Source organism: Schistocerca nitens, chromosome 3 (genome assembly GCF_023898315.1).
Source record: "Schistocerca nitens isolate TAMUIC-IGC-003100 chromosome 3, iqSchNite1.1, whole genome shotgun sequence".
In the NCBI taxonomy this organism is placed as follows: domain Eukaryota; kingdom Metazoa; phylum Arthropoda; class Insecta; order Orthoptera; family Acrididae; genus Schistocerca; species Schistocerca nitens.
Genome location: NC_064616.1, coordinates 129,982,476 through 130,001,818, shown reverse-complemented (window position 1 = coordinate 130,001,818; position 19,343 = coordinate 129,982,476). Strand labels below are relative to the sequence as shown.

The 19,343-nt window shown below is 42.7% G+C and overlaps 1 protein-coding gene across 1 annotated transcript in view; it reads right to left on the bottom strand.

Annotated features, from left to right (window-relative positions):
* The window catches only part of LOC126248072 (argininosuccinate synthase), a 174,181-nt gene that overhangs the window by 60,920 nt on the left and 93,918 nt on the right, over positions 1-19,343 (bottom strand). The window contains exons 4-5 of the mRNA XM_049948723.1: positions 14,643-14,888; positions 4,776-4,921 (exon numbers count right to left, since the gene is read on the bottom strand). Coding sequence (XP_049804680.1) covers positions 4,776-4,921; positions 14,643-14,888 — 392 coding nt within the window. The remainder of the gene's footprint in view (positions 1-4,775; positions 4,922-14,642; positions 14,889-19,343) is intronic.

The following is a 19,343-nucleotide window of genomic DNA, read 5'->3' as shown; positions in this document are numbered from 1 at the left end:
TGTTATGGGAAAAACTCAAGTGTACGAGTGATTTGCTGGATTTAAAAATGGCGAAATATCGACTGATGACAAACCTCGTTCTGCCCGAATCGACGAAAAAATTGAAAAAATTCGAGATCTTGTGCTCACAGACAGTTGACAGACATTTGATCAACTGTGAGAGATTAGTGGGTTGTCTCGGAGCTCGGTTCAGCGAATCTTAGCGGAACATTTGGGAATGAAAAGGGTTGCTGGCACCACGACACTGCACCTGCACACACGGCCATCTCTGTTAGACAGTTTCTCGATAAAAATGGCATGGTTCCGATGCCCCAAGCACCTTACTCGCCTGACCTGACTCCGTGCGACTTTTTCTTATTTCTACACATGGAAAGGGCATGAAAGGACACGGATTTGACAACATTGAAGAGGTCAAGAAAAAAACGAGGGAGGAGCTGTCAGCCCTTTCTAATGATAACTACAAAAAATGTTTCGAACAATGGAAGAAGCGGTGGGACAAATGTATTGGTTCCAATGGAGAGTATTTTGAAGCGGATAAGATTGTCTTGCAAACAATTTGAAAATATGTAGGTTTTAAAAAATAATTCCGGTTTTTTGGGTACCCCTCTTAACATATAATATTAAAATTATGTGCAAGTGACATAAGTAGCATATTAGCTGAAGAATTACAAACAACCAACAGATCGATAAAATAATGTAACGTGGCTTAGACATGAAAACACTGCCGTAACTAATATTTCCTTATAAAAGAACAGATCATTTCGGAAAAATAGTACAACATTTCAAAATGCTCCGAATGAAACAATTTCACCAAACAATATTACGCAAAATGCGTGTAGATATAGAAACAATAAAATTCTGGACAAATTTGACAGACACTCTTAAATTTAAAAAACAGTGAAACGTTTTCATTGTAGCAAGCTGATAAAACATGTTATATTGAACTAAGTGTTATCGAAACTCCACTCGTGCAAGACAATATTTATCGTTTATTTACAGATGATTTAGCACGTTATGTGCTTCATTCAAAGAGATTTCAGATTATTACTTACTTCTGTGATGAAATTTGCAGCGGATTACAGCGTCTAAAAATAGTTCACATAAAGACGTAAGTGTGAAAGAAACGTAAATGAGTAGGCTACTGCACATAACAGAATTTCAATACCAATTCCTACAATTTTTCTTTACAAAGAAGGAAATCAAGTGATACAATACCCAGCTTATGAGTGTTGTAGGATTTAGGGACAACAACGTCCTTTCATATGAAATACTGTGTAATGTACAATCAAACATTACAGTTAAGTAGAACAGGACACATGAAATATGTAAAACGATTTCCAGAAATAAAGAAAAATAAACTCAAGAGAAAACTGAAATTCTTTTAGAGTACTCTTCAAGAATAAATGAATGAGTTAAGCCTCTGTTGATGTACGCTTCAGTGTGAGAAAGAAGATTAAAATAATCAATACAAATTCGTCAGTGTAGAAAAAAGTACTACTGACTATTGTAAAGAAGCAAAGAAATAAAGAAAAAGAAGCTGATTTCCACATCTTCAGGATGTAAAATACTTTATAGACAATTAAAATTGAATGGAAATATAAAATAATAAAAAATATACTGACGACATAAATAGAGGCAATTTAATACAAACAAGCATTCCGATATGCTAGTATTTTAAGTTCAGGATCTGTTATGAGTCACATAATATTCATAAGCTTTCTGGAATTAAGAAGTACGAAAATTCATAAAAAAGTAAAATGAGTACAATGCAATGTAGAATCTTCTTGTAAAGTTCTTCGCTTATGTGCTAAAGAAACAAATAATCTTACTTTGTTTGTTTTTTTTATCTAATACTGAAGTTTACTTCAATATAACACTGTAGACTTTCACGACTGTAGTCTGTTTCAATAACATTATTTTTGGTGTGATCGCGTCATATGTGATAAACCTAGCAACGTTTCGTTTACTATTGCAGGCAGTTCTCATCACTTACCCTCATGAAGACTACCTGTACTAGTAGTCAAAACGTCGGTAGTTTAATCACAAATGACGCTGTCAAACACCCAGAAGCATTTTACTGAAAAACTGTGCTTAAATGTTTATGAAATTATTAATTTCTCAATATATACACATAATAAATAAATAATGGTAGACAGGAACACAAGGAAAGAGTACCATAAATTATGTGACTAAAGTAACAATTTAAACAGGAAATGCTACAATCTATAAGAAAATATAAGCAAGACCTACGAAAAAATTAATCCTTCGACCAAGAACATTTGTTTTCTACATTCATAGATGCTATATTTTTTAGAACACGGCGTTTCTGTGGCTGAGTTTTGATCAGCGCTTTCTGTGATCAAACAGTCTACGAAGTGTTATGACTTACATTGGTACTGGAAATTTTATTTATGTTGTAAGTATGATTATATATGGAAAGAACTGCATAAAGTTAACAAGATACAGTGGACTAATATAGTACTGAAATAAGTGTTTTGGAAGACAGTAACTCCAGAATTGTCACATACAGGTTACTAAATGATGTCGATAAACGAAGTTGGTATAAATGGTGAGAGGGTTCGTTGAATAAGATCGTGGCCTATTCCATGCACCATCCTTGTCCATCTGAGCTGTTATCTTTATTGACTTTGATATATACGAAATGCTGCATTTCAATCTTCCTTCGGTCGAAACGTCCGTCCATGGTCTGTGCTAACCTGGATGGTCTGCTCCATAGTGGCGTTGGGCAGTACTGATCACTTACTATGGAGCCCGCAATTGCATCAACCTCTGGTACATTCTATGCAATACAGGGACACAGCAGGTGGCAAACATAACAGAAATGCATCTTTCATTATTAATAAATGGTCACCATTTATCATTAATCAGCGTTCATATTCACTGTAGTTCTATGCTAAGGATTTAATTTATATATTGAAGCATACTACTCACTCGGAATTTTCATGAAGTACCGACAGTAAAGGGTCTATAACACAGGACCACAGAAAAAAGTAGCTACGATGTATGTGGAACCTCAGAGTTACGTGATACGCAGTTAATGTGTGATATTTTTTAAATACCGTGAAGATGATCTATGTACACACATCAAAAACAGTTTTGCATCACCCCGGTTCCCAGAATCCCTGAAGATAGACAGTTCCTGTGAATATTGTATCACAGAGACAGTCGCTTTGACTGTTCAGAGATGTCACTAAACCCGCCCAAACATGTAAACAACCACGCATTAGCAGCGCATATTAGACGGAGGGGATGTGACAGCCGATCAGTTCCAGTCATGCCACCAGAAAGGAGGTGCACAGCTCGTGTTGTCTGTAGTTCAACCGTGCCTAGGCGGTCAATAATGCGGTTTGATCGCGTCCGCATTGTTACTTTGTGCCAGGAAGGGCTCTTAACAAGAGAAGTGTCCAGGCGTCTCGGAGTGAACCAAAGAGATGTTTTTCGGACATGGAGGAGATACAGAGAGACAGGAACTGTCGATGACATGCCTCGCTCAGGCCCACCAAGGGCTACTACAGCAGTGGATGATCGCTACCTACGGATTATGGCTGGGAGGAGCCCTGACAGCAACGCCACCATGTTGAATAATGCTTTTCGTGCAGCCACAGGACGTCGTCTTACGACTCAAAATGCGCGCAACAGGCTGCATGATGCGCAACTTCACTCCTGACGTCCATGGCGAGCTCCATCTTTGCAATCACGACACCATGCAGCGCGGTACAGATGGGCGCAACAACATGCCGAATGGACCGCGCAGGATTGGCATCACGTTCTCTTCACCGATAAGTGTCGCATATGCCTTCAACCAGACAATCGTCGGAGACGTATTTGGAGGCAACCTGGTCACGTTGAACGCCTTAGGTGGAGGTTCCCTGCTGTTTTGGGGTAGTATTATGTGGGACTGACGTACGCCGCTGGTGGTCATGGAAGACGCCGTAACGGCTGTACGATACTGAATGCCATCCTCCGACCGATAATGTAACCATATCGGCAGCATATTGTCGAGGCATTCGTCTTCATGGACAACAATTCGCGCCCTCATCGTGCACATCTTGTGAATGACTTCCTTTAGGATAGCGACATCGCTCGACTAGAGTAGCCAGCATGTTCTCCAGGCATGAACCCTATCAAACATGCCTGGGATAGATTGAAAAGGGCTTTTTATGGACGACGTGACCCACCAACCACTCTGAGGGACCGCCGTTGAGGAGTGTTACAATCTGGACCAACAGTGCCTTGATGAACTTGTGGATAGTACGTCACGACAACTACAGGCATGCAATAATGCAAGAGGACGTGCTATTGGGTATTAGAGGTACCGATGTGTACAGCAATCTGGACCACCACCCCTGAAGGTCTCGCTGTATGGTGGTACAACATGCAATGTGTGGTTTTCATGAGAGATCAAAGCTGACTGTAATAAAAGATGTTTCATATAGCTGCGTATTCAAAATAACTTTATACAAATGCGAAACAGTTGTTTCTCATCGCATCTTGAGAGTGTTCACTTCGTCCATGTGTTACCGTTCTCGTCCTCGTGATAACATGAAGTTATGTAGAATTTTTTCGCTCTCTTATATCAAATGTCATAAGCATTGTATGTCTAATACGATGAAATTAATTATCTAGCCTCCTGAGAGGCAATTTCCCTCGCTATGTGATGAGGTAACAGCATGTGTCAGTTATGCAACTTGATTGTGTTCATAGAGTGAATAATTGCTTTCTGAAGCTTATCGGATAATCAGTATGCAACATACCTGATGTGCATTAGGTTTGCGTCCATGCTCCACGGTGCTTCCTTTGTGGCTGATACTGGAATATTATTTGCAGCAGCGTACTGTAGCAAATCTTGTCTTCCCTGGAACTTGTCTGTAAACTCCTTTATTCTCCAAGGAGCCAGTATCTGTAAAATGAAATAATTGATGTCGGAGCAACGCAGAAAAATATGAAAAAAGCATTTCATTCACATCTTCTACATTATAAAAGCCGTTCGTTCAATCACGTAAAGGAGAGTAGTGAAGGAAAGTCGACCGTATTCTGTAATTACTTACTCGAATTGTCTGAATTTTTATCGCTCTCTATTTAAATACGCTGTTTATAAGCGGAGACCTACTGCAAAACAGCAGTTGAAACGTTTATGGTATTCGTGAGTACAGCACTAAAGAACATAGGGTAGCTGAGGGTAATAACACAGCGCAGGTTTTAAGGCTGTGTGTTGTTTAAAAGCTAGTTTGGAAAGATTCCCATGGTGGTAGCATCGTGTAAGTAACAAATAACAAACGGTGCACTTCCACTGCATGCTTGTAGAGTCTTTGCCACAACAGCAACCTCAGTGAGAGTCGGACAGCTGTCAGAGTGAGGTTGCGTGCTGGAAGTTTGCTTTCTACTGGCACTGAATGTTTTCTGTGAGATAAAGGAGATACGTATAAATTTCTTGCGTTATTCTCATTTAATGTTTTGATTACTATGTGATTAAAATAAGTTCTTTCGTGTATTGAAGCATATAAATAGATCTTAAAATATTTAAATATTTTTTCAATGCGTTTGGCAAAAAGATTAATAAGACACCTGCAGTTAATAACTCTATTTCTGTATTTTTCCCACCTAGGCGATGTTATCGGTAAACCGTGTCCAAATCTTCATATAAAGTGGACTACCGAGGATCTACGAAAGGCAATTCAAGCAGCTAGATCTGGAATTAGTGTTGCGGTGGCTTCAAGGACATTTTACAACCCACGAAGAATTCTTCGAGACTGGCTGAACAAGGACGAATGGAAGACGCCACCTAGAAAACATGACCGTAATCCAAAGCAACAGTTCTCAAAAGAGAGTTGTTTAATACTGATTCATTAGCAGCATCAGCATCTTGTCTTGCAAATTCTGTCAAGGAAACCTCAATCAAAGCGCCCTCCAATTCCTGCAATAAGGGTATATACAGCGGTGACTGAGGCGGCTACTTCTACGACAAAAGGAGAGAAGGATTGCATTCAGTGCACACAACATAAAACATGGTATCGTGAAATATATGATAATGGATCTGTAAAAAAATCATGTCTGTGTACACTGTTCGAAAATCGCTGTGCTGAACTTAAAGTGACTGAATTAGAAGTTCGTTATATGCTCAAATCTTGCATTGTTTCCATAACTGTTGAATGTATAACTTCCATTATCGGTTACAATTGTACTCCTTTCTCATTTTTTGCTAATGTATGGGACGTCGGGTGTCATAAATGTGAGAGAATTTCAAGTTGGCGTTATTACGTTCACTGCTCCTTACAAACACTTGTTTTCCCTTTCCTACTTAAAAAATTGTATCTAAAAAATTCATTTTTGAAGGAATGCATAAATTAGGTGTTAAAGTATAACTCATCAAAAAAATAAACATTTTGCATCTTTCTAAACAACATCATGGACATTTAACTGAATGCATGGTGTTATTAACTGCAGTTACCCTGTTGTAACTGGAAATGCCGTGTGGCTAGGGCCTCCCGTGGGGTACACCGTTCGCCTGTTGCAAGTCTTTCGAACTGACGCCACTTCGGCGACTTGCATGTCGATGGGGATTAACTTGGGCTGTTACAGGGTTTTCATTAACCGCTTTATATAAAGCACACGTATGAACACTGTAGTTCAATGTCCTCTACTGACTTTATCGAAGTTTAACTCACTCTAGGACACTCCAAACCTTTTACAGTGACTTATTAATGAGCAATTCGATCAGTTTCAAAATGAAAAATTACCAAAAAATGTTACAGACTCATTTCACGTAGTGTACCTGCATTTCTTCGTGAATGTAAGTCTTTTCTACGTATAAGATTTACCAGCAGCGCTGCTTGTCGAAGTGTTTAGAATGGAAAGCGTATGTCGTCATTATCCTCGTGGTCGATGTTCGAGAGAAGGCGTGCCAAATTATAAAGTTCATTTCATAGGTCAGTCTCGTTTTAATAGTACGAACCTTTATGAAAAATCCTTTAACATGTTGATAAATACACCTTATGATTATTAATACCAGAGGAGAAGCTACAATCCCAAACGGAGAACTGCACCGAAACAAGCACATACCAAAACGCAGCTCAGACTTGAGGGAACGAATCTGAGCAGTTCACTACACAGTTATTTCTTAGTTAACACAGTAGAGTCAGAAACAAAACCAAGGTTTATCTATACAATACCATTTTCACTACATTCGATAATGTGCCTTACCCTTCTAAAAATTTCAGTCTATGTGCCTTCTAACCGTCTATTTCCATCATCCGCTGCATATAAGAATTCATCAGCTGTTGAAAGCCTTTCAGCTTATATTTTATGTAAGGAACTACGGCTTTCTTATGAAGTAAGATGAAGGACATAAAGAGGATGGTCAGTAATTTCGGAGCCCACTACAGTTAGCTATGAGTAGTCAATACAAGCTTTTGGTACATGTGCTTGAACACTGTCGCGATGAAAGAATTAACAGTCGGATTTCGATATTAGATGGTTTCTTTTAAACTGCTCTGTAACTCGCGATATGTTTTGTCCCGGGTACCGCATCCGAATATTTAATTGTCTGAGAGCCTATCATTACACATTAAAAAAAAAACTCTTTTGGAACTTCCAGAACACATGGTTGTCATTCATCAGTCGTACTGAACGTAACAAAAAACACAGAAATGGCAGGGCCCCTACAACACATTGAGACCTACTGCGAGTTTGTTCACTGTCTATACGGTATACATAAGAATAAGAGTCATCCAAATGCTTTAGACTTCTCCTGAAACTCCATCTACATTATTTGAGAATGTATGGAGCATGATAGTAGTATCTGACGTTACTGATAAGTGGCGTCGTAGTTGCTTTCCTCACTTCTGCAAGATGTTTATAATTATTGTAATTCATCTATACAGAGAGTTCGGAAATATCCGTTAGAAACATCTACGACTTGTAGAGGGGAGTAAGTACATAATATTTTGAACAGGGATCCTTGCCCTGAAACGTACCGTCTCCGTGTTATAACCGTTTGAAAATATGTTTGCTATATAAGTATGCAACAGGCTAGCCCGCCCGGCTAGCCGCGCGGTCTAACGCGCTGCTTCCCGAGCAGGAAGGCGTGCCGGTCCCTGGCACAAGTCCACCTGGCGGATTTGTCTGGTATGCCGGCCAGCCTGTAGATGGTTTTTAGGCGGTTTTCCATCTGCCTCGGCGAATGTGGGCTGGTTCCGCTTATTCCGCCTCAGTTACATTATGTCGGTGATTGCTGCGCAAACACTGTTTCCACGTACGCGCACACCATAATTACTCTAGCACGCAAAAATTGGAGTTACACTCGTCTGGTGCGCGATGTTCCCGGAGGCGGGGATCCACTGGGGGACGAACCGCACAATAACCCTGGGTTCGGTGTGAGGCGGCGGTGGGGTGAGTGGACTGCTGTAGTCTGCTGCGGGGCTGTGAACCACTGAGGGCTATGGCGGGGACGAAGCCTCTTCGTCGTTTCTAGGTCCCCAGTTCAATACACAACGCGCGCGCGCACACACACACACACACACACACACACACAATGCAACAGGCTATTCATGGTGGTGAGAGGGGGGGGGTGGGGGTTGGGGGAAAAGCGCTTACGTCAGATCGGCTGAAGTCTTTTGACGTCTATCCTAGCTCTCTGATCTGGTTCGAGCTGCGTGTCAGAGTAACTTGATTGAGTACACATTTGCAGAATACGCCGACATGATCCTTCTGAATGCCGAAGCTCACGGTAATGAAAGAGCTGCTCGTCGCCTTTATCAAGACCGTTCTCGACAACGTCCGATTCCATCGCATACCCTTTTCGGCACAATTACAAAACTGCTTCGAGAAAGGGTACCTTTACTGTCAGCAGCAACCGAACTAGAAGAGGCTGTACTGCATCACGTTGAAGAGAACCCGTCAACGAGTACACGAGCAATCTCTTCAGCAATTAATGAGCGGAACTGTAAAACAAGTGATTCACTGGGTCACGCCTGACCAGCTACCTGTACTCGCGTAACCAACATGTTTTCAAATGGTTGTAGCACGGTAACGGTACGTTTCCGGACATGGGTTCCAGTTCAAAATATTCGGAATATTATCTACTCACTCCCCTCTACAAGTCCTTGAAGTCCGTAAATAAATTTCCGAACGCCCTGTATATAATCACTGTTGGTGAGAAATTTACAGTTCAACAGGAGAAAGAGACTCCAGCGACATCACTTCAGAAGGAACGGAGGGGGGAGGGGGGAGGGGGGAGGGGGGAGGGGACTCTACTCATCTTTTCCTTTTCATTCTCGATCATCCTGACACCACAATCATTTTTTTTAATCATGATGGTAATAACACTTTTCATGCTAAATGCAATCAATAGTATTTTCTGTAATTTATACAATATCGCAGTATTGTTCAGATAATGGGCGGCCTGTAATAGATGTCAGCGAGTAACGCTAGGGTTTGTGCCATTCTGTATGTAATATTTCAAATTATCAGGTCCGGCAACTGAATGCGCAACTACGACGATGCAAGGGTGCCCATGCCCGGAAACAGGGAAGGGGTGCTGCCCGCAACCCCATAACTCTCAGGGAAAGAAAAAAAAATTAGTGTAGTCAGGTGTTTTTCTTTCAAGGAAACGATTTAAACGTCATTATTATACAAGTTTTTGACAGGTCGGATCTGTAAATTTTTATGGTTACTTACAAGTCGCCATTCGTCTTCCAAAATATTAATAACGCTCCATATCACCAGGTCTAGGCCCCGTCCTCTTACAAACCACCGCATGGGCGCACTTGGGAGATGATGGCCAGAACCTCTCTCACAGGTTGTTCGCTGGCCACACAGCTCTAAGGGGACGCGGTAATTGTAGACAATTTTAACATCGTTGACTGAACTCTAGGTGTAGGATTCTTTGGTGAATAACGCCGCGAATCATCCCCCCCCCCCCCCCATGCCACCCCCCGTCCTCGCATTTATCGAAAGCTTCTTGTTCAAAAACTACGCCGACACCATTATACAGCAGCCTTGGTAAATCGAGTATAATACAGATCATGCAGTTACCGCTAATTTATCGATTCACATCATTTAGACGCCTCCTTTCCAAAGTAACGTGCATTTCATACCTTACTTGTAGGTCAATGGGCGTGTCCCTCGCTGTTCCGTTGTCTTTTACATTAACCGAGCCGTTATTTAGTACAGGAAGACAAATTTCGTCGCCAGGGAATGTCGTTACTGGCTTGACATTCCTCTCGCTTTCCACTTCGACGAAATCATTTGAAGAGTGGAAATGGAAAACGTTCTAAGTTCTTCAAATCTGACATTTCTCGGGAAAATGAAAAAGCAATGTATCTCTGTTTATGCGTAGCTGACTTGTATCCGTAAAATTGAGAAAGTATCCTGATACCAGCGAATTATGTTGCTCAGCGCATCACCGCCAAAAATAATTAAATGAATGAGAAAATAAATACTTTATTAACAACGTTTTAAGTGCCATACCAAAAACTGACTGTTCTAGTTGTGAAAAGGAAGCAGTTTCTCGCAAAGAAGAAAACAGCGGCCCGACACTTTTAATAATGGTATTTATTTACACAAATAGAGCCTTCCATTTTGAACCCAAATGGCGCCGCTATCCATTTCGAACCGATACGTTCATCTTCAGACGGCTGTTCACGTTATATTACATTTGTTGTTGTTTACATTACTTGTCGGAAAGAACAGCGAGTATCTAACGTAAACAACCATCAATGTAATATAAACGTGAACAGGCGTCTGTAGACGAACGTGTTGGTTTCAAACCAGTAGAAGCCGTGTTTGTGTAAATAAATAACGTTATTAATAGCGGCTGGTTCCTGTTTTTTTTCTTTGCAAGAATCAGCTTTTATCTTGTACACAGCCACGGCTTCATAAATGTCAGTTTTCGACAAAATAGAGTGAAGAAAGTTTTTGTTTCAGGCGCCATTAATACTGAGGCACTATGTTTTATTTGTGATAATACATGTACAGAAATACAGTATTTGATTTTTAACTAGTTAACCTGTAATCAACAAAAACCACCTCTTATATCTTTTAAACTTCGGAACTCCATACGGAAGCACAGGTTGGCACAGACACCATGCGCCATCTACTAACACAATTTTGAAAGACTTTCTTCGTAGTTTGACACCTGGATAAGGTCTAACGACATGCAACAGCGCACCGAGAGCACAATAACACTGAAAAGACGTTTTTTTAATGGCACTTGGATAATTTTTCATTTCCTCTCTTCATCTGTGAAAAACACTTCCGCGGGGCATCACACCACCCGCACTGAATTCACTGTTGTCCATAGTGTACGTTAGTTTAAATTAGATTAAGTAGTGTGTAGGTTTAAAGACAGATGGATCTTGGTGACCGAGGGATCACCAAGATAGTTCCGAGTTGTCGATAAAGTTAATACAAATATATTTGTAATTAATTTGAATGTAACAAAATTTTTGGTTAATCGGCTACTTCTGAGTAATATTTTAAGGATAAAAATTAAATGAGATTTTTACTGTTGACTTTACTTGGTGGAGTATGATGACATGGAAAAACACACATTTTTGCCATTTGCCTCAGTAATTGTTTAATTTTTGGCCCTATATATGGCGTTATTAGCCCACTGTCTAGTATAACTGTGTCAGGAAAATAGATAGGTAAATGTGCACCAGACTTGAAGAACACCACCTAACGAGGCAGTTGCAAAAACAGACTACGCCTTGGTGCGACATTGTCTGGAAACCAGACACAGTTATGTAATAAATGTATAAATACTGAACTCTGGATACAACGAGCAGGAACTGTCTTCACTTGAACCGGCCGGGGTGGCCGAGCGCTTCTAGGCGCTTCAGTCTGGAACCGCGCGACCGCTACGGTCGCAGGTTTGAATCCTGCCTCGGCATGGATATGTGTGATGTCCTTAGGTTACTAAGGTTTAAGTAGTTCTAAGTTCTAGGGGACTGATGACCTCAGATGTTAAGTTCCACAGTGGCCAGAGCCATTCGAACCATTTTTTGTCTTCATTTGACGTGGTGGAGACGACAACAGGCACTCTGAACAGCTACGGAACAAGTAAACAGATCTACGTCACTCCGTCCTCTTTGTCTGGCCACGAACGTCGGCTAGTGTGAGCGAGTGCAGGTTTTCCAGCTCCTGGGGGACGGGGCTAATCTCCAAGCTGCACATAATGGTCCAGTCTTTGCTTAATTCGGATAAATGGTGGTGGTGTGCCCGACAAGAGCTTAACGCCAGTACGGCTGCGGAGGGTAGAGTGGGCTTAATTGGGCGGGAGAAGCTATTCAGACGCCCTGCTTTCTCGACAAGTGCGTTGCAGGACCCGTATACCTCACTGGCAGCGCTTGCTCGAGAGTGATGTCAAAACGACATGTACGTGTCCACCAGCATATTTCGAGTAAGCCAACCGACACACTGACACCAGCTCCTCCCACGAACGAGTGGATCCTCAGAAATCCCAGGAACAATAGCTAAATATTTCAGTCGCTGAAATTTAAGATGTTTTCTTAGGTTTCTGCCTAACCACACCCTCGGAAATCGCGATATATTTGGAGAAAACGGACAAATATTTGTGACAAGCAAGAATACAACTGTCATTGGCGATCGTTTCACTTGTAGCAATTTCGTCCGTCGTTTTCAAATCAGACAGATGTCACAAAATCGAAGAAGCTCATTCCTGAGAGAGCGCAGTCATATGTATAAATAACACCGAATATTGTAGAGCATACTTGTATTTCGTTCACACTGACTGACATTTAATTATAAGAACCCGTACAGAGACAGATGTGTTTATGATGTCTTCAGTGTGCCATTGCCTAGAAACGTCCTACTGGAGGTGATAATAAGAAACCAGCGGAATACGACAAAACCAATATGGCTTCCAGTCGCGCAGCTGTTAGTAGGGGATGCAGGTGAACAACCATGCTCACGTTAACGTTTGCATCTGCCCGACCCTACTGTTTTCAGAGGCGAGTGCTTTCCTCTGGATGGCCTGTGTTTCTTAATGTATTTTGGGAAACATAGTTCTGAGAGTATCAGCAGGAAGAAGTATGTTGTAGCGGTACAGCGAGTATTAACAGGAAATGGCCAGTGGAAGTGCCTACATTCTGCTCTGGAGGATGATTAGCCCAAACGCCTGCCCTTTAAAATAATTGTGTGGAGCAGCTTGGGGCCGGCGATATCGGCAGCTCTCGTGGGGAGAAGGAGGCAAGTTTAGAGCCTTCTGGATTATAGTGGCTATTGCGGTGGGTATTTCCGAAGTCGGTTGTTAGTGATGAAAAACTTTCTGTGTGGAAATTTTCGAAAGAGTTGGCGAGTGCATACCCGTGCTGTGGTGGAGGTACTAGCTTTTTCGTTTGCCTGTTTTCAAAGCGCGTGTTGCCGTCAAAGAGGGCGTACGCGGACTCAGCAGAGAGGCTGTGTGGCAGACTGCCGAGCCGTTAGCTACCTGGAGGTGTTGCTTGTTAAACGAATCAGACTTGGCGAAGGTTATTAGAAGATAATGTGAGTGTCCTTACGGTTTTTTACTTTAGACTGTGATGCTGTGTTGTACTGTGTGTGAGGAGATGGTAGAAACTGGTTGGTAGTGGTGTAGTGACTGACCGGGCGGGTGGGGGGGGGGGGGGTGTTCGTCGTCTGAGCCAGAGGTCAGATTTGGGAGACTTTTGAAAGTAGTTGGATTGCTGCAAGGCAACGATGACAAATCTAGAAGAAGTCACTATTTTAACCCAATCTCACAGGTCAAGGTGAGGCTGGTGACCCTTATTTAGCTTCACAGTATTTATGAATCAGTGCATAGAAATAATCCGGGTACTCCAAGACACGTTTCTCAGGAATTTTACGGAGCAATATGTCGCGTAATTTGTTTCGCGTTGATTCTGGTCGTGATCGAGAGTGGGTTTCGGCCAAACACTACAGAAGCTCCGTGGACAGGAGGAGAACGAACGTTTCACATTTTTCATTACTGCTAAAGCTGACTGACTGTCGTGTCCTTTTTCTTGAACTGTGCCCCACTATCAAAGGATCCGCCAGTTATTTAGTTTATTGTTGTATGATAGTGAATGTATTATTTTGTATATTTAGCATTTGCAATTAGTTTCTTCAACGAATGTATATCCCTTGGTGTTAATGTTTGCAACATTATGCACAATATCAGCTTTGTCAGTTAACCCAGACAGTGGGGTAATAACGAAAACCCTAGGCCACAAAAATCAATAATTATTGAAACAACTACAAATAAGTGTCGTGTTTCTTGAAGTTCTCCTGACGGAGAGAATATCCCTCTATGTTTTGGGCAAGCATGAGGGATAGCATCATTTCTTGTTTCGATATTTTGGCTGGTAACCTTGAAGATGGCTGTAAGATAATCAACCGAAATATCGGAAGAAGAAGTAATACTAATCCCAGACGTACGGCAGAGAGATGACGGAATAAGCAAAAAAGAGTCGTTTTCTTTTCTTTTTTTTTTCAAATAATATGTTTATGTGATTGTTCCTTTTTGCAGATGTCGGGTCCGAGGTGCAACCTGTCCCCTTTTCCTACTGGGCCCTAATTACATACATGTTTTTGGGACCAGTCCAAAGAGAGGTAGAAAGGCGCCTGTGGCTGGTGGTACGTACCTTGACCTGTGGCCACAAGGCGCAGCAGCCGAGCTCGAGGCGCACCTGGTCGTTGCCCTTGCCGGTAGCGCCGTGCGAGATGAACTGAGCGCCCTCCCTGCGCGCCACCTTCACCAGGCCCCGAGAGATGCACGGCCGCGCCAGAGAAGTCCCCAGCAGGTAGCGGCCCTCGTACAGCAGCCCGCCACAGACCGCCGGCCACACAAAGTCCCGCACAAACTCCTCTTGCAAGTCTTCTATTATCACCTGCGTCAAATAGTTAACAATGTAACTGCACGAATCTACACCTACACTTCCAGCTAACGAATAAAATAAGAGCGCAGGCTATATCAGACCAGCTGTGTGAATCGCAGCAAACACGATACAGCATGTCATTCCCAGTGAAGAGAAATCTTCAAACGTAAAATTAGCTTTGGCTGTACCCCAAAGAAGTGTTATAGACGCTAGAAAATTGTACCAAAATGTCCAAAGACTTTCAGAGGGCAGACGCTCGGTGCAGTGATTGACAGTTGACGTTCAACATACACAAATGTAACATACTGCGCATAAATAGGCACAGAGGTCTTTTACTGTACGACTACTCAATTACTGAAAAATCACTGGAGGCAGTCGTATCGATAAAACATCTAGGAGTATGCGTACAAAGCAGACTGAAGTGCAACGGCACATGTAACTAGTTGCAGCTAAGGCAGACTCCAGACCGAGATTCACTGTAAGAATCCTCAGGAATTGTGGTTTTGTTTTATCAGAAGAGCCAACACCGAGTTACGAGAAGAGGCCGAAATGCACGCGTTTCAGCTCACGCAGGCTGGCGTGAGGAGGGAAGAACTATACTGACGTGAGGTCTGGAACATGACAAGGAATGAGAATTCAGAAAGCGGACGTAATTAGTTTGATACTTAACTTTAATCCATTAATGATGAACATCGCTCTTGACGCTACATGATTCACAATATTATCTGTTCAGAATACATTCTTGAAGTAATTATAGTAACTGAATATGGCGCCTTGCTAGGTCGTAGCAAATGACGTAGCTGAAGGCTATGCTAAACTGTCGTCTCTGCAAATGAGAGCGTATGTAGACAGTGAACCATCGCTAGCAAAGTCGGCTGTACAACTGGGGCGAGTGCTACGGAGTCTCTCTAGACTAGACCTGCCGTGTGGCGGCGCTCGGTCTGCAATCACTGATAGTGGCGACACACGGGTCCGACGTATACTAACGGACCGCGGCCGATTTAAGGGCTACCACCTAGGAAGTGTGGTGTCTGGCGGTGACACCACAGTGGTCCATCGGCAAAACGACCGTTCTACCAGTGCTCGAATATTGCTAGTCAGTCTGTGATCCATACCAGAAAGGATTCGTACAGGTCTGTGAAGCTTGTGGTTTAGTGGTTTGCGTTGCTGCTCTAGATTCTTTGGGCCTGGTCTTCCCAGCTCAGGGACTGGGTATTGGTGTTTTCCTGGTCATTTCATCTGAACTGCAACGTCCCGCAAGTCTCCAAAATGGCGTAAAATATAAAGACTCGCACCAGGCAGCCGAACTATCTCAGAGAGTGTCTCCTGGTCAGTAATGCCATACGATCATTTCATTTCATAGAGGAAATACAGAAGATACAAAGAAGAATAGTTAATTTCGTTACAGGTTAATGTAGTAAGAGCAAAAGTGTCAGTAGGTTATCAGTGTGGGTACAGCAGCAATTAACGACTTTATCTCGAGGTCAGTAATATGGATTTCCAGTGTCAGGCTACACACTTAGGCGACTTATATTAACGGTCAGCCCCATTTCTCTCCCCACCAAGGAATCACTGGCACTTAATCTGTTGTGACTATGCAAGACAGCCAAGTCACAATGAGAGGAAGCCGAAAGGCACGCGCTTAAACTCACGCAGGCTGGCGTGAGGTCTGAAACAGGATACGTAATGAATGCTATAAAGAAAAGTACGTAGCTGCTGGAATACTTAACTTTAATCCTCAATTGGTGAACATTGGTCTTGTTGACACAGTATTATCATCTCAATATAACTTGGTGATGGCGCCTTGCTAGGTCGTAGCAATTGACTTAGCTGAAGGCTATGCTAACTATCTTCTCGGCAAATGAGAGCGTATTTGTCAGTGTGGCTTCGCTAGCAAAGTCTGCTGTACAACTGGGGCGAGTGCTAGTAAGTCTCTCTAGACCTGCCGTGTGGTGGCGCTCGGTCTGCAATTACTGACAGTGGCGACACGCGGGTCCGTCGTATACTAGCGGACCGCGGCCGATTTAAAAGGCTACCACCTAGCAAGTGTGGTGTCTGGCGGTGACACCACATAATCGAGGTAACGCAGGGGTACCACCACCCCCTCCACTCCCGCTATCTCCCTCTCAAACTCCCCACCCTGCCCCCTAGGCTGCAGCAATAGGAAACAAGATCTCCCCACTCTTCCCCTTTATTGTATTACGAACCCCGCTGTCTGAGTCCCTTCATTCAAGATCTGATCTTCATGTGAGAGTATGAAGTGGCAGCAGCAGGAGTTGGCCAACGCTCCCAGGCGCAAAGGGAATAAGACTTAGATTTAAAACTAAGTATATAAGGACATTGTAATTATTGTTATTAATGTATATACACGATTACATTTGTGGTTTATTATTGTTCCAGTAATAGAACTGCTGGATGAGGACACCCACATACTAATGTCTGCACTGCTACAGCAGCAGCAGCTGGTGCCTATAAATGGCCTTTCGGATCTGTCGGGCGTTGCGTTGTTCAACAATGCTGTACCACTGCTGCAGTCACAGCAGTAGCAGCACCATTGATACAACTCACAGAGCTACAGGCAAGTCCCCAATCAGGAACACCACTCTTCACCAGAATATATAACGTTACAGCCAGTGGATCGAAATGTATTAATGTGGGTCCAAATCTAGATATTCACGTTGTCATGGTGACTAAAGTAGTAAACGTGAAACGTGTCGGTATGAATGAATGGTAATATTTGTGTGATATGATGGGCTACATATAGAATAATGTGATAAACGAATATGATCCATCCCATGCTCCAGAAGATGTCCATATGTATAGCTGTAAAGTGTAAATAGTTGATGCATATGGCGAGGCCACGTTAAAATTTACTTCATACGACACAAGTATATATTTAAAATATGCAAGTGTTCTGAATTTAGAAGATCTGTATTGTGCATTACCGACCGCCACAGAAATACTGTGAACGCTGGCGCTCTGCTGTAACAGCAGCATACCACGAGTTTGTAAACTGTTTGAGCAAACCACGACACCATGCACCGCAGTACAGATGGGCCCAACAACATGTCGAATGGACCGCTCAGGATTGGCATCACGTTCTCTTCGCTGATGAGTGTCGCAAATGCCTTCAACCAGACGATCGTTGGAGACGTGTTTGGAGGTAACCCGGTCAGGCTGAACGCCGTAGACACACTGTCCAGGCCGGCCGCGGTGGCCAAGCGGTTCTAGGCGCTTCAGTCCGGAACCGCGCGAGGTTAGTTAGGTTTAAGTAGTTCTAAGTCTAGGGGACTGATGACCTCAAATGGATGTTAAGTTCCATGGTGCTTAGAGCCATTTGAACCACTTGACTGTAATATCGCAAAAAATTCATACCTCAATGGCCAATTAATACATACCATCTGCGGGTTCTCTGCTATAGTGTGACGAGGATACAAAATAAGTGAGGTGCCCAGCAGTACAACGTATCTCCCAGTGACTGCTCAGACATTACATCATCTAAAAAAAATGGTTCAGATGGCTCTGAGCACTAAGGGACTTAACAGCGGAGGTCATCAGTCCCCTAGAACTTAGAACTACTTAAACCTAACTAACCTAAGGACATCACACACACCCATGCCCGAGGCAGGATTCGAACCTGCGACCGTAGCGGTCGCTCGGATCCAGACTGTAGCGCCTAGAGCCGCTCGTCCAGCGCGGCCGGCCTACATCATCTCAAGTTGAACATCATTGGCCAGGACGGGAATATGGTTGATTTTCGAGGGAAGGAAATCATGGAACATCTTCATTTGAAGCAGTAGGACTATGGCTGTAAAGTTTAAAACCAGCCTACACACCACAGTGTTCCATCATGCAGCGGAAGGACAAGTTGATAACACGTCAGAATTACAAGTTCCTCTAGTCTACCGAGCAGTCTCAGGCGCTGCAGTCACGGACTGTGCGGCTGGTCCCGGCGGAGGTTCGAGTCCTCCCTCGGGCACGGGTGTGTGTGTTTGTCCTTAGGATAATTTAGGTTAAGTAGTGTGTCAGCTTAGGGACTGATGACCTTAGCAGTTAAGTACCATCAGATTTCAGACACATTTTTGACCTCAAGTCGATATCATTGCAACTTCGTAATGATGTTACTCGAAATAACAACTCTAGTTCAACATGATGAACAAATCACCAGTCAGAAATCTATCTCCCACAAACGTTTTGCTTTGGCGATATTCAACTGTAACGATGAAATAAGAATTCTGATTCAACATCATGATGAATTAACAATTCCGAGCAGCAGTTTCCTATGCTTGGAAAGTACATTTATGAAGACTGATGGAGGCGCTCCAGCAGAAACATCACGGATTACACACAACACGTTCACCTTTCTGTTTCAGGAAATACGATACAGACATAATGGTGTCGAAGTTGACAGCACAAGAAACATTGGAACCATATTAAACTCAAAACTTAAACATCCACATCAAATTT